Below are 15,841 nucleotides of genomic sequence, written 5' to 3'. Positions count from 1 at the left end.
AAAGAATTCAATTTTAATCGGTACATAGAGGTGTTCTTTAGTAAAGAAAATGGTTCTATATTAAACTACACTTAAAGAACCATTTGCATGATTAAAGTGTTCTTCATATTGATGGAGAATGCGGTGTTAATGGTTCTATGTAGGACCTTTTGAAAAGGTTTGTGCAAAGAACCAAAAAGTTCTTCTATTGTTACAAGCTTGACATCGTAGCAATAGAAGAACCCTTCTTGAGGCTAGAGCCCTTTCAAACAAGATTCTATATAGAACCATATACGCTGCATTCTCCATCAATCTGGAAAACCACTGCACAATGCAAAGAACCCTTTAATCATGCAAAGTGTTCTTTGAGTGTTCTTTATAGATCTGTAGGTCTATATGGAACCATTTACTAAACACCCTTTAAGAACCGTCTTTTTAAAGGGTGTACTTGCAGGTTGTTACTTCTGTTCTGAAAAGCTATTCTTCAGGGTTACCACTATTTTACTATTATGAACATTACAATAACAGCTCAGAAGACACATGTAGGTTCACTGGTAGCTTTAGATAGTAAAGCAAAATGGCTATATTGGTGTTGTAGACATTGCAACCTGTGGTTCTTATCCTTTAGTATCATATTACAGTTCAAAAGACTCAGCACCAACTCTGAGCACACCCCCCTACACCCCAAATGCAAACATTACTCATTACTGAATATACATTTTGTTGGAGCCATTTATGTTTTCTTTAAACTTATGTTTATTTTGATCGCTCACCACTTGGGGGCGCTGCTGGGTTTATAGGTGGCTGTAAGGTTGTAGTAGGGATACGGGGGTTGGCGAGGAAGTCAACAGTATTTTGACCGTATGGTTAGCGGGACATTTAAAGATCTTGAGCGCTGGTACTGCTGCTGTTGGATTATGTGCTACCTGCCAACTTAAGAACAATAAATGGATTGGTATATCCAAAGTTTCAAGAGGTATGGACTTTGTGGTAATTCCTGCTAAACTGAACGAGTCAAATCCGCTACCGCCAGCTCTCTTTCTCATTATGTGGTGGCTTAGGTCAATTTCGTTTGTTTTGTTTAAAAGTCACTACATTTTTTAAGTCAAAATACTGACTACGCTAGAATTGGATGCGGACTGTTTGCTGAAGTGCAGTTGCTGCTTCGTTTGAGCACGGACTGCTACAGGAGAATGGTCTTGGGCGTTTGGAAATGGAAACGGAACATGGGACTGCGACAGCTTCGTTTGGGTGGAGACTAATGGAGGCTCTGTGGGACCCAGAGGCTGGACCGGTGAAATAAGTCTGCACAGATTGCGGCGATTGGTAACGCTTCATGAAAGGAAGGAAGGAAGGATTGTTCGTGTGAGTGCGGCGGTCTGACTGATCGTTGGATATGGAGGTATGGTAGCGCTACCTTAAAAACAAACAATGGCCATTTGACTAACTCGTGTGCACACGTTAAAGACTAGTCAGTAAATCCAATGCGCATTGGTGGGGTTTAAAGGTTTTCGCATATGCGTAATTTAAGTGACTGGGTCTTAATTGAAAGTTCAGTTTTAAAATGAATTCTGATTTTTCTGTGTCTGAGCCCTCCGTGGTTCAACCTCAGGGTAATGATGGTAATACTCAGAGTACTAATGGTAATGTAAACAAAGAGCCTGTAAAAAGGGTGGTAAAACCCACTGAAAAGGCACTGCTTGAAAAATTGGAGTCTTTGCAAAAAATTCGAAAATTTAAACTTAATAAAGCTTCCAATCTTAAAACTATGATTCAAGGGTTCATGGTTAACACAGAACATGAAACAGAGGTTAAAAGTGTATTTGCAAAATTTCAGGTATTATGCACTGAGGCAAAAGAAGCACACGAGTCTTTAATGGGTCTGTTACCTGATGAGGAAAAGGAAAAACATGACATATGGTTTAAAGCAAAAATGCTGAGTGCAAATGAGTTCTCTACTGGGGTGTTTAAATGGCTGTCACTTTCAAAAGATGATACAATGGCTCAAACTATTGACAACGAAGCACGTCCAAAATATGGTGTGTTGGGTCAAATCGTTGAAATTCAGGGTAGAGAGCTTGATCCAAATGATGGTATAAATCCTGATGACAGCATTTCTAATATTAAAACCGGTGTTTCTAATAAGAGCTATAGCCACAAAGAGAGCCATTCCAGTTCTAGATCTAAACGGTCTAGCCACTCTTCTATTTTGTTTGCACGCCTCCAAGCTGAGGCAGAGAGAGCAGCACTGGTAGCTCGTGCTGCATCCTTAAAAGAAAAGCACACTTTGGAGGAGCAAGTAGAGGTGCTAAGGAGGAAAAAGGAACAAATGGATCTTGATGCGGACTTGGCTGCTTCCACTGCTAAACTGTCAGTGTTAAAGATTTATGGAGCATCAAGTGTCATCTCAGATGGAATGGAGTCCTATTTTGAAAAAGAAACCAAACAAAAGGCAGTCTCCATAACAAGAAAATCAGAGGAAAATCCAAATCCATCTACAAGACAAAAGGTTAACAAAAGGCTTCTTGATATTGATGCATTGATTTCACAACAAGAAATGCAAGATGACACTGAAAGTGGTCAGAGAGATCCTCTTGGAAGTGAGTCACAAAGACATGCCAATAAAATAGGTGTTGCACAGAAGCCACAGTTGCGAGAAATGCAGTACCAATTATCAAACGGAGAATCTCAAGGCCATATCCATGAACCAATCATACGACCAAGGAGACCACAAATGCATGAAGGACAATCACAACCAACTGTTCAGGAAAACAGTGAGAGTGCTACTTTACACTTACTTCAAAGACAAAATGACATAGCAGAATTGCTAATACAACAGCACAATTCACATCTGCTTCCTCCAAGAGATGTTCCAATCTTTGAAGGTGATCCTCTGCAATACAGAACATTTATTAAAGCCTTTGAATATTGTGTGGAGGAAAAAACAAGTAGCAAAGGGGATTGTCTGTACTTTCTGGAAAGGTACACTAGAGGACAGCCACGTGCATTAGTTCGCAGCTGCCAGCATATGGCTCCTGAAAGAGGCTATTTAACAGCTAAAACGTTGCTTCAACAGCATTTTGGACATGATGCTAAAGTTACATCTGCATATTTGGAAAGAATGCACAACTGGCCAATGATAAAGCCTGAAGATGTTAAGGCTCTCCAAGCTTATGCCTTATTTTTGCGTGAGTGTTGTAATGCAATGTCTGATTTACAATACATGCATGAACTGGATATGCCAGCAAATATGAAGACAATTATAATGAAGCTCCCCTACAAATTGAGAGATAAATGGAGAGTTTACGCATGTAACCTTATGGAAAAACATGGACGCCGGACACAATTCAGTGACATTGTTGCTTTCATTGAACGTGAAGTGAAAATAGTGTCTGACCCAATATTTGGTGATATTCAGAACACCCAAACAGGACCAATCAATAGGCCTGTAAACAAAGGAAAATTACAACTCAAACCCAAATTTAAAGGAGACAGTTTTGCTACCACTGTTACACCTATTGACCTGCCTGTATGGAAAACACCTAGACAAACAAAAGTTCTGCCAGGGAACAACTGCTTATTTTGTACCCGAAATCATGCATTGAAGCAGTGTGCCCAGCTGGAAAAAATGAAGCATAGAGAAAAAATGTCCTTTCTAAAGGAAAAAGGGGTCTGTTTTGGTTGCTTGTGCATTGGGCATGTAAGCAAGGATTGCGATAGGCGCTTAACTTGTGAGATTTGTAACCAGAATCACCCAACTATTCTTCATATACATCTCACATATAAGGCAGATAAGGCGGTCAACACAAACACTGTAGCCTTAAATGATCCAGCATTGGATACCGCACTTGTTTCTGCGCAAGCATGTGATCATACAGGGGTCGGGAAAGGTCATGGGATTTTATCCATCCTCCCAGTACAAGTAAAATCCAAAAGGGGAGACAAAGTCATTCAGACTTATGCATTCTTGGATCCAGGTAGTACATCTACCTTTTGCTCTGAAAGCTTAATGGCAAAGTTGAATTTGAATGGAAGAAAAACTAAAATCTGTTTACTAACTATGAGCCCGAAGACAACAGTTTCTAGTTATATTGTGAATGGATTAGAGATTTCAGGTCTTCATGGCAAACAGTTTTATGACCTTCCTGAAGTCTATTCGCAAAGGAAAATGCCTGTGAGCACAGCCAACATTATCCAAAGGAAGGATCTGGCTAAATGGCCTTATTTGGATGGCATTTCCATTCCTCACATTCAAGCTGATGTTGAGCTATTGATTGGTACCAATGCTTCAAAGCTGCTTGAACCATGGGAAGTAGTGAATAGCCATGGGGAGGGACCCTATGCAGTGAGGACCCTATTGGGGTGGGTTCTTAATGGATCACTGGGAGAGGGTCATAGTAAGCCTCCTGATGTTGATTGCCCAACTCTCACTGTAAACAGGATTTCTGTGGAAACATTGGAACAAATGCTGAAAACTCAATATGAACATGATTTCAATGAAAGGGCATCAGAAGAGAAAGAAGAGATGTCAAGAGAGGATCTGAAATTCATGAACATCATGAAAGAATCAGTGAAGCTTGAAGCTGGACATTACAGTTTGAAACTACCCTTTAAAATGGATGGTGTTGTCATGCCAAACAACCTCTGTGTGGCTAAACAGCGCATTTCAGGATTGAAAAGAAAGTTTGAAAGACATGAAATGTTCCATCAGGAATATACTAAGTACCTTAATGAGCTCATTCAAAATGGTTATGCTGAACAGGTACCCCAGGATCAGCTGGAGCGTTCTGATGGTAAACTTTGGTACATTCCCCATCATGGAGTGTTCCATCCTCGAAAAGGAACATTACGTGTTGTATTTGACTGTGGTGCGGAATTCAGGAATACGTCCTTAAACAAACAACTTCTACAAGGTCCCAATCTTACTAGTTCTTTGTTGGGTGTTCTGCTTCGATTCAGACAAGAACCAGTTGCATTTATGACTGATGTCAAATCAATGTTTCATCAAGTTAGAGTTGCTGAGGATGAGACCGACTTTCTCCGGTTCCTGTGGTGGCCTGATGGCAACATTACTCAAGGAATTGTAGAGTATAGGATGACCGTTCATCTATTCGGAGCAGTATCCTCTCCAAGCTGTGCCTGCTATGCTCTTAGGAAGACAGCAGAAGACAACAAGCACATGTTTCCAACAGAGGTCATTGATAGTGTCCACAATAACTTCTATGTTGATGATTTTTTGAAGAGTCTTCCTTCTCAAGCTGAAGCCATCCAAATGGTCAAAGATCTTGCTGCACTTTGTCATAAAGGTGGCTTCCATTTAACGCAATGGATTAGCAACAATCGTGAGGTTTTACAAACCATTCCAGAGAAGGATCGATCCAAAAACTTGAGTGAATTGAATTTGGATCGAGATGAACTGCCCGTTGAAAGAGCCCTTGGACTTTATTGGTGTGTCCAGACAGACACCTTTAAGTTCAAGATGATGGAAAAGGAGCGACCACATACTAGACGTGGAATTTTATCGGTGGTCAGCTCAGTTTATGACCCTTTGGGATTTCTTGTGCCAGTAACACTTCCAGCCAAACTCATGCTACAGGAGCTTTGCAGAAAGAATTATGGCTGGGATGACCAGATTCCCCAAAGCCTCAAACAACAGTGGATAAAGTGGTTAACAGATCTTCAACAAGTGAATGCATTTAAAGTTGACAGATGCATCAAGGCACAGGACTTTGGACAACCTGATCATGCACAATTGCATCACTTCTCAGATGCCAGCGAGAATGGCTATGGAACAGTGACGTATCTTCGACTACAAAACCAGAACAACATTCATGTTTCTTTTCTGCTTGGCAAATCAAGAGTGGCACCTCTTAAACAAATTACCATCCCTCGATTAGAGCTTACTGCTGCTGTCCTGGCTGTTCGAATAGATAAGATGCTTAGAACAGAATTGCAGCTTCCACTTGACAACTCTTGTTTTTGGACTGATAGTACTTCAGTTCTAAAATATATCAAAAATGAAGAAAAAAGGTTTCGGACGTTTGTAGCTAATAGAGTGTCAGCAATTCGAGAAGTAACAGATGTCTCACAGTGGAGATACATTCATACCTCCCAGAATCCTGCAGATGATGCTTCCAGAGGATTGAAAGTAGAGAAGCTAATCACAAACAAGCGGTGGTTAAAGGGTCCAGACTTTTTGTGGACAACAAAGGAGGAGTGGCCAGAGGTCAATTTGGATTGTAACCTTGTTCCTCAAGATCCAGAACTAAAAAGGGAGCACAGAACAAATGCTGTGATCATGGAAACAAATGCAACCAGCCAATTGATTGAATATTTTTCTGACTGGAAGAGGCTAAAAATTGCTGTTGCATGGATGCTGAAATTAAAACATGTCTTAATGGAATTGAGCAAGAAAAGGAAGGAATTGTTGGAATTGTCAGACCAATCCTGTGACATTCAGCAGGAAATGCAGAAGGTCAAAGCTGCATTAAGACCACAAAGCTTGTCCATAGAGGACCTTTCTGAAGCAGAAAAGGCAGTCATTCGTTTTTCTCAGTTTGAAAGGTTTAACAAAGAAATTGTTGGACTGTCCTCAGGAAAAACGGAAGTGTCAAAAGGCAGCACTATCCACCGATTGAACCCGGTCCTGGAAAATGAATTGTTGAGAGTTGGTGGAAGATTGTGTAAGGCAGCAATGCCTGAAGAGATTAAGCATCCCATCATTTTATCCAAAGATCAACATATTTCCAAGCTTATTTTAAAGCATATACATGAACAGGTCGGTCATGGTGGAAGAAACCAGGTTCTGTCCAAATTGCGTGAGAAATATTGGATAACTCATGCCAATGCAGCAACAAGGAAAATTCTATCCAGTTGTGGCTTGTGTAGGAGATTCAAAGGAAAACTGGGTGAACAAAAAATGGCCGATTTGCCTGTTGAAAGGTTGACTCCTGATCTTCCTCCATTTACTAATGTTGGAGTTGATTACTTCGGGCCATTTGAAGTAAAACGAGGACGTTCCTTTGTAAAGCGATATGGTGTTATTTTTACGTGCATGGCTAGTAGAGCCATACATTTAGAAGTGGCCTATTCTTTGGATACAGATGCATGTATTAATGCCATTCGAAGATTCATTTGCAGAAGAGGACAAGTCTCTCATTTGAGATCAGACAATGGAACCAATTTCACTGGTGCAGAAAGGGAATTAAAAGAAGCATTGGCAGCTTTAAACCATGATAAGATTCAGAAAGTCTTTCTGCAGGAAGGAATCAAATGGAGCTTTAATGCACCTACAGCCTCCCATCACGGCGGTGCATGGGAGCGAATCATTAGGATGGTGAAAAAGATTCTTACATCCCTTTTGCACCAGCAGACTTTAGATGATGAGGGGTTACACACAGTTTTATGTGAAGTGGAAGCGATCATTAATGATCGCCCAATCACCAAATTGTCTGAGGATCCAAATGACTTAGAGCCTCTTACCCCCAACCATCTTCTTACTATGAAAAGGAAACCAGTCTTGCCTCCAGGGCTATTTGATAGGACTGATATGTATGGAAAAAGAAGGTGGAGACAAGTGCAGTACATCTCTGACCTTTTTTGGAAAAGGTGGATTACAGAGTACTTGCCTTTACTACAGGAACGACAAAAATGGACCAAGAAGAAACGAAATCTGGTGCCTGGCGATATAGTTCTGGTTGCAGATACCACAGCTCCTCGTAATTCCTGGGTACTTGGCAGGGTATTTAAAATATACCCAGATAAGAAAGGGCTGGTTAGATCAGCACAAGTACAAACCAAAACCAGTCTCTTGACCAGACCAATAACAAAACTTTGCCTTTTACTAGAGGGGTTATGAGGTATCGTATATAGGAACACATTTTGTATGTATATAGTTTGAAGTATGGTATTACTTTGGCTCCTTATATTGTTGTATTAGTCATTAAATTGTTTATGCCTTTTGTCATTAACAATTAGGGGCCGGTGTGTTGGAGCCATTTATGTTTTCTTTAAACTTATGTTTATTTTGATCGCTCACCACTTGGGGGCGCTGCTGGGTTTATAGGTGGCTGTAAGGTTGTAGTAGGGATACGGGGGTTGGCGAGGAAGTCAACAGTATTTTGACCGTATGGTTAGCGGGACATTTAAAGATCTTGAGCGCTGGTACTGCTGCTGTTGGATTATGTGCTACCTGCCAACTTAAGAACAATAAATGGATTGGTATATCCAAAGTTTCAAGAGGTATGGACTTTGTGGTAATTCCTGCTAAACTGAACGAGTCAAATCCGCTACCGCCAGCTCTCTTTCTCATTATGTGGTGGCTTAGGTCAATTTCGTTTGTTTTGTTTAAAAGTCACTACATTTTTTAATGTGTTGGAGCCATTTATGTTTTCTTTAAACTTATGTTTATTTTGATCGCTCACCACTTGGGGGCGCTGCTGGGTTTATAGGTGGCTGTAAGGTTGTAGTAGGGATACGGGGGTTGGCGAGGAAGTCAACAGTATTTTGACCGTATGGTTAGCGGGACATTTAAAGATCTTGAGCGCTGGTACTGCTGCTGTTGGATTATGTGCTACCTGCCAACTTAAGAACAATAAATGGATTGGTATATCCAAAGTTTCAAGAGGTATGGACTTTGTGGTAATTCCTGCTAAACTGAACGAGTCAAATCCGCTACCGCCAGCTCTCTTTCTCATTATGTGGTGGCTTAGGTCAATTTCGTTTGTTTTGTTTAAAAGTCACTACATTTTTTAAGTCAAAATACTGACTACGCTAGAATTGGATGCGGACTGTTTGCTGAAGTGCAGTTGCTGCTTCGTTTGAGCACGGACTGCTACAGGAGAATGGTCTTGGGCGTTTGGAAATGGAAACGGAACATGGGACTGCGACAGCTTCGTTTGGGTGGAGACTAATGGAGGCTCTGTGGGACCCAGAGGCTGGACCGGTGAAATAAGTCTGCACAGATTGCGGCGATTGGTAACGCTTCATGAAAGGAAGGAAGGAAGGATTGTTCGTGTGAGTGCGGCGGTCTGACTGATCGTTGGATATGGAGGTATGGTAGCGCTACCTTAAAAACAAACAATGGCCATTTGACTAACTCGTGTGCACACGTTAAAGACTAGTCAGTAAATCCAATGCGCATTGGTGGGGTTTAAAGGTTTTCGCATATGCGTAATTTAAGTGACTGGGTCTTAATTGAAAGTTCAGTTTTAAAATGAATTCTGATTTTTCTGTGTCTGAGCCCTCCGTGGTTCAACCTCAGGGTAATGATGGTAATACTCAGAGTACTAATGGTAATGTAAACAAAGAGCCTGTAAAAAGGGTGGTAAAACCCACTGAAAAGGCACTGCTTGAAAAATTGGAGTCTTTGCAAAAAATTCGAAAATTTAAACTTAATAAAGCTTCCAATCTTAAAACTATGATTCAAGGGTTCATGGTTAACACAGAACATGAAACAGAGGTTAAAAGTGTATTTGCAAAATTTCAGGTATTATGCACTGAGGCAAAAGAAGCACACGAGTCTTTAATGGGTCTGTTACCTGATGAGGAAAAGGAAAAACATGACATATGGTTTAAAGCAAAAATGCTGAGTGCAAATGAGTTCTCTACTGGGGTGTTTAAATGGCTGTCACTTTCAAAAGATGATACAATGGCTCAAACTATTGACAACGAAGCACGTCCAAAATATGGTGTGTTGGGTCAAATCGTTGAAATTCAGGGTAGAGAGCTTGATCCAAATGATGGTATAAATCCTGATGACAGCATTTCTAATATTAAAACCGGTGTTTCTAATAAGAGCTATAGCCACAAAGAGAGCCATTCCAGTTCTAGATCTAAACGGTCTAGCCACTCTTCTATTTTGTTTGCACGCCTCCAAGCTGAGGCAGAGAGAGCAGCACTGGTAGCTCGTGCTGCATCCTTAAAAGAAAAGCACACTTTGGAGGAGCAAGTAGAGGTGCTAAGGAGGAAAAAGGAACAAATGGATCTTGATGCGGACTTGGCTGCTTCCACTGCTAAACTGTCAGTGTTAAAGATTTATGGAGCATCAAGTGTCATCTCAGATGGAATGGAGTCCTATTTTGAAAAAGAAACCAAACAAAAGGCAGTCTCCATAACAAGAAAATCAGAGGAAAATCCAAATCCATCTACAAGACAAAAGGTTAACAAAAGGCTTCTTGATATTGATGCATTGATTTCACAACAAGAAATGCAAGATGACACTGAAAGTGGTCAGAGAGATCCTCTTGGAAGTGAGTCACAAAGACATGCCAATAAAATAGGTGTTGCACAGAAGCCACAGTTGCGAGAAATGCAGTACCAATTATCAAACGGAGAATCTCAAGGCCATATCCATGAACCAATCATACGACCAAGGAGACCACAAATGCATGAAGGACAATCACAACCAACTGTTCAGGAAAACAGTGAGAGTGCTACTTTACACTTACTTCAAAGACAAAATGACATAGCAGAATTGCTAATACAACAGCACAATTCACATCTGCTTCCTCCAAGAGATGTTCCAATCTTTGAAGGTGATCCTCTGCAATACAGAACATTTATTAAAGCCTTTGAATATTGTGTGGAGGAAAAAACAAGTAGCAAAGGGGATTGTCTGTACTTTCTGGAAAGGTACACTAGAGGACAGCCACGTGCATTAGTTCGCAGCTGCCAGCATATGGCTCCTGAAAGAGGCTATTTAACAGCTAAAACGTTGCTTCAACAGCATTTTGGACATGATGCTAAAGTTACATCTGCATATTTGGAAAGAATGCACAACTGGCCAATGATAAAGCCTGAAGATGTTAAGGCTCTCCAAGCTTATGCCTTATTTTTGCGTGAGTGTTGTAATGCAATGTCTGATTTACAATACATGCATGAACTGGATATGCCAGCAAATATGAAGACAATTATAATGAAGCTCCCCTACAAATTGAGAGATAAATGGAGAGTTTACGCATGTAACCTTATGGAAAAACATGGACGCCGGACACAATTCAGTGACATTGTTGCTTTCATTGAACGTGAAGTGAAAATAGTGTCTGACCCAATATTTGGTGATATTCAGAACACCCAAACAGGACCAATCAATAGGCCTGTAAACAAAGGAAAATTACAACTCAAACCCAAATTTAAAGGAGACAGTTTTGCTACCACTGTTACACCTATTGACCTGCCTGTATGGAAAACACCTAGACAAACAAAAGTTCTGCCAGGGAACAACTGCTTATTTTGTACCCGAAATCATGCATTGAAGCAGTGTGCCCAGCTGGAAAAAATGAAGCATAGAGAAAAAATGTCCTTTCTAAAGGAAAAAGGGGTCTGTTTTGGTTGCTTGTGCATTGGGCATGTAAGCAAGGATTGCGATAGGCGCTTAACTTGTGAGATTTGTAACCAGAATCACCCAACTATTCTTCATATACATCTCACATATAAGGCAGATAAGGCGGTCAACACAAACACTGTAGCCTTAAATGATCCAGCATTGGATACCGCACTTGTTTCTGCGCAAGCATGTGATCATACAGGGGTCGGGAAAGGTCATGGGATTTTATCCATCCTCCCAGTACAAGTAAAATCCAAAAGGGGAGACAAAGTCATTCAGACTTATGCATTCTTGGATCCAGGTAGTACATCTACCTTTTGCTCTGAAAGCTTAATGGCAAAGTTGAATTTGAATGGAAGAAAAACTAAAATCTGTTTACTAACTATGAGCCCGAAGACAACAGTTTCTAGTTATATTGTGAATGGATTAGAGATTTCAGGTCTTCATGGCAAACAGTTTTATGACCTTCCTGAAGTCTATTCGCAAAGGAAAATGCCTGTGAGCACAGCCAACATTATCCAAAGGAAGGATCTGGCTAAATGGCCTTATTTGGATGGCATTTCCATTCCTCACATTCAAGCTGATGTTGAGCTATTGATTGGTACCAATGCTTCAAAGCTGCTTGAACCATGGGAAGTAGTGAATAGCCATGGGGAGGGACCCTATGCAGTGAGGACCCTATTGGGGTGGGTTCTTAATGGATCACTGGGAGAGGGTCATAGTAAGCCTCCTGATGTTGATTGCCCAACTCTCACTGTAAACAGGATTTCTGTGGAAACATTGGAACAAATGCTGAAAACTCAATATGAACATGATTTCAATGAAAGGGCATCAGAAGAGAAAGAAGAGATGTCAAGAGAGGATCTGAAATTCATGAACATCATGAAAGAATCAGTGAAGCTTGAAGCTGGACATTACAGTTTGAAACTACCCTTTAAAATGGATGGTGTTGTCATGCCAAACAACCTCTGTGTGGCTAAACAGCGCATTTCAGGATTGAAAAGAAAGTTTGAAAGACATGAAATGTTCCATCAGGAATATACTAAGTACCTTAATGAGCTCATTCAAAATGGTTATGCTGAACAGGTACCCCAGGATCAGCTGGAGCGTTCTGATGGTAAACTTTGGTACATTCCCCATCATGGAGTGTTCCATCCTCGAAAAGGAACATTACGTGTTGTATTTGACTGTGGTGCGGAATTCAGGAATACGTCCTTAAACAAACAACTTCTACAAGGTCCCAATCTTACTAGTTCTTTGTTGGGTGTTCTGCTTCGATTCAGACAAGAACCAGTTGCATTTATGACTGATGTCAAATCAATGTTTCATCAAGTTAGAGTTGCTGAGGATGAGACCGACTTTCTCCGGTTCCTGTGGTGGCCTGATGGCAACATTACTCAAGGAATTGTAGAGTATAGGATGACCGTTCATCTATTCGGAGCAGTATCCTCTCCAAGCTGTGCCTGCTATGCTCTTAGGAAGACAGCAGAAGACAACAAGCACATGTTTCCAACAGAGGTCATTGATAGTGTCCACAATAACTTCTATGTTGATGATTTTTTGAAGAGTCTTCCTTCTCAAGCTGAAGCCATCCAAATGGTCAAAGATCTTGCTGCACTTTGTCATAAAGGTGGCTTCCATTTAACGCAATGGATTAGCAACAATCGTGAGGTTTTACAAACCATTCCAGAGAAGGATCGATCCAAAAACTTGAGTGAATTGAATTTGGATCGAGATGAACTGCCCGTTGAAAGAGCCCTTGGACTTTATTGGTGTGTCCAGACAGACACCTTTAAGTTCAAGATGATGGAAAAGGAGCGACCACATACTAGACGTGGAATTTTATCGGTGGTCAGCTCAGTTTATGACCCTTTGGGATTTCTTGTGCCAGTAACACTTCCAGCCAAACTCATGCTACAGGAGCTTTGCAGAAAGAATTATGGCTGGGATGACCAGATTCCCCAAAGCCTCAAACAACAGTGGATAAAGTGGTTAACAGATCTTCAACAAGTGAATGCATTTAAAGTTGACAGATGCATCAAGGCACAGGACTTTGGACAACCTGATCATGCACAATTGCATCACTTCTCAGATGCCAGCGAGAATGGCTATGGAACAGTGACGTATCTTCGACTACAAAACCAGAACAACATTCATGTTTCTTTTCTGCTTGGCAAATCAAGAGTGGCACCTCTTAAACAAATTACCATCCCTCGATTAGAGCTTACTGCTGCTGTCCTGGCTGTTCGAATAGATAAGATGCTTAGAACAGAATTGCAGCTTCCACTTGACAACTCTTGTTTTTGGACTGATAGTACTTCAGTTCTAAAATATATCAAAAATGAAGAAAAAAGGTTTCGGACGTTTGTAGCTAATAGAGTGTCAGCAATTCGAGAAGTAACAGATGTCTCACAGTGGAGATACATTCATACCTCCCAGAATCCTGCAGATGATGCTTCCAGAGGATTGAAAGTAGAGAAGCTAATCACAAACAAGCGGTGGTTAAAGGGTCCAGACTTTTTGTGGACAACAAAGGAGGAGTGGCCAGAGGTCAATTTGGATTGTAACCTTGTTCCTCAAGATCCAGAACTAAAAAGGGAGCACAGAACAAATGCTGTGATCATGGAAACAAATGCAACCAGCCAATTGATTGAATATTTTTCTGACTGGAAGAGGCTAAAAATTGCTGTTGCATGGATGCTGAAATTAAAACATGTCTTAATGGAATTGAGCAAGAAAAGGAAGGAATTGTTGGAATTGTCAGACCAATCCTGTGACATTCAGCAGGAAATGCAGAAGGTCAAAGCTGCATTAAGACCACAAAGCTTGTCCATAGAGGACCTTTCTGAAGCAGAAAAGGCAGTCATTCGTTTTTCTCAGTTTGAAAGGTTTAACAAAGAAATTGTTGGACTGTCCTCAGGAAAAACGGAAGTGTCAAAAGGCAGCACTATCCACCGATTGAACCCGGTCCTGGAAAATGAATTGTTGAGAGTTGGTGGAAGACAGTTAGTTTTAGATTGCACTGATTTTATTCTAAGAGTTTTCTAACATTGAACTCTAGATTAGATAAAACCGTGTGTGTGAATGTGTGCGTGCACACACCCATGAAGAACTAACCAGCATGAAATGACTATCATCACAGAATTTACAAGTTATATTTTCACAATCTTGATATCAAGGGGACAGATTAACATATAAGACCATGTTGATAAGATGTATGTTGCGGGAATAAGCCTTGTGATTGTAGCTTTCCCACATTCATGAATGTTCCCAGTGTTTTCATCCAAGTCACATAAAGGCCTTCAATACATGTTTTAGATGTTGTGGCTGATCAGAGAACATGAACATTACATTTGATTTTTGGTGCTCCTTACAGTGGCTTCATCATCTGTGATAGGAACACCTGGATCACGGAAGACCAGTGGTCCAGTCTTCTTTTTTTATTGTGTTGTTGGTCAGTGATGGTGGTCGTGAGGCCTGCTGTGCTGTGCTGTAATCAGCTGAGGGGATTCTCTTAGCTGTGTTGAAGTATATTGTTGCTCTGTTTGATTGATAGAAATGTGCTTTTTAATTTTTATTTTTAAATCCAAAATGTGTCATTAAGACAAATGCAAGTTACGTGAATGATTGCCTGAGTGTTTAAACAGTGTAATGGGGTGTAAGTGTCTTGTGCCATGAAGTGGCAGTCATGTCAACGTTTTTTTTTTTTTTTTTTTTTTTTGGTCTCTGTCTGGATCATTTTTATGGCTGTTGGCTTGACAGAACCTTTGAATGGAACCTTTTCAGAACCTTTGAATGGAAGCCAAGTTTGTAAATCTCTTTAAACAAGCTCATGGGTCTGTCTGTAGGTGGTGTGTCCTCAAATAGAATTCAAAACACACCATATAATTAATGTGTTCAGTAAGTTTACTTTAAAGCCATGATTCATCTGCTGTTTGATTCTTTCATTTTCAAAGACGTTCAATATTTGAACCTTTTAAAAGACAACCTGTTGAGACCCACAATTAACATGCAGTAAATCTCTGTTATATAAACACTAACAACACTTTAATATCCAATCAGAAAACAGATTAAAATCTAAACATAAATGTGAATTTCCAGGTTCACAATTACTTAGGCCTGCCATGTGCAAAAATCTGCGCAGATGCCACATCTTAGTTTTATTTTTTTCCCCCCAAAATGTTAATCAAATAAATAAAAATTGTGCACTAAAACTTGCAAAAAAAGCGCTGAAAGTTTGTTTCCTTCTTTTCAATTATAAAATCAACAAAACACATAATTTCACTAGGGTGCCAAAACCTTTGCATAAGGCTGTAACTGTGGTGGGGTGGAGGGTAGTGACTGAAAACAGCAGATGGAGATGCATACCAAGCCTAGACCTCTACATTACAGCCTTTTCTGAAAAACATAAGCATTATCCAGTGCAACTGAATCCAGAAACAGGCCTCATTTATCCTAAAAGAAGTACAAACTAGACAAATTAAATATAAATGCTTCTAGCATTAGTACACACAGCTGAATAATGGAAAGTGCTCA

General features: G+C 40.4%; 2 protein-coding genes across 2 annotated transcripts; both read left to right on the top strand.

Moving 5' to 3' along the window:
- The first annotated feature begins 695 nt into the window (after positions 1-695).
- On the top strand, positions 696-9,012 carry LOC119263271. The gene is made up of 3 exons (XM_037538118.1): positions 696-3,023; positions 6,331-7,697; positions 8,819-9,012. Exons 2-3 carry the CDS (start codon positions 6,353-6,355, stop codon positions 9,010-9,012), a joined length of 1,539 nt encoding a protein of 512 aa, XP_037394015.1. The 5' UTR covers positions 696-3,023; positions 6,331-6,352.
- Positions 8,356-14,311, top strand: LOC119263286. Its single transcript, XM_037538169.1, has 2 exons — positions 8,356-10,673; positions 13,981-14,311. The coding sequence occupies exons 1-2, from the start codon at positions 9,194-9,196 to the stop codon at positions 13,983-13,985; spliced, it is 1,485 nt and encodes a 494-aa protein (XP_037394066.1). The 5' UTR covers positions 8,356-9,193; the 3' UTR covers positions 13,986-14,311.
- Positions 14,312-15,841: the final 1,530 nt, after the last annotated feature.

This window comes from Pygocentrus nattereri, chromosome 4 (genome assembly GCF_015220715.1).
Source record: "Pygocentrus nattereri isolate fPygNat1 chromosome 4, fPygNat1.pri, whole genome shotgun sequence".
NCBI lineage: Eukaryota > Metazoa > Chordata > Actinopteri > Characiformes > Serrasalmidae > Pygocentrus > Pygocentrus nattereri.
This window is presented reverse-complemented; position numbering and strand designations above follow the sequence as displayed.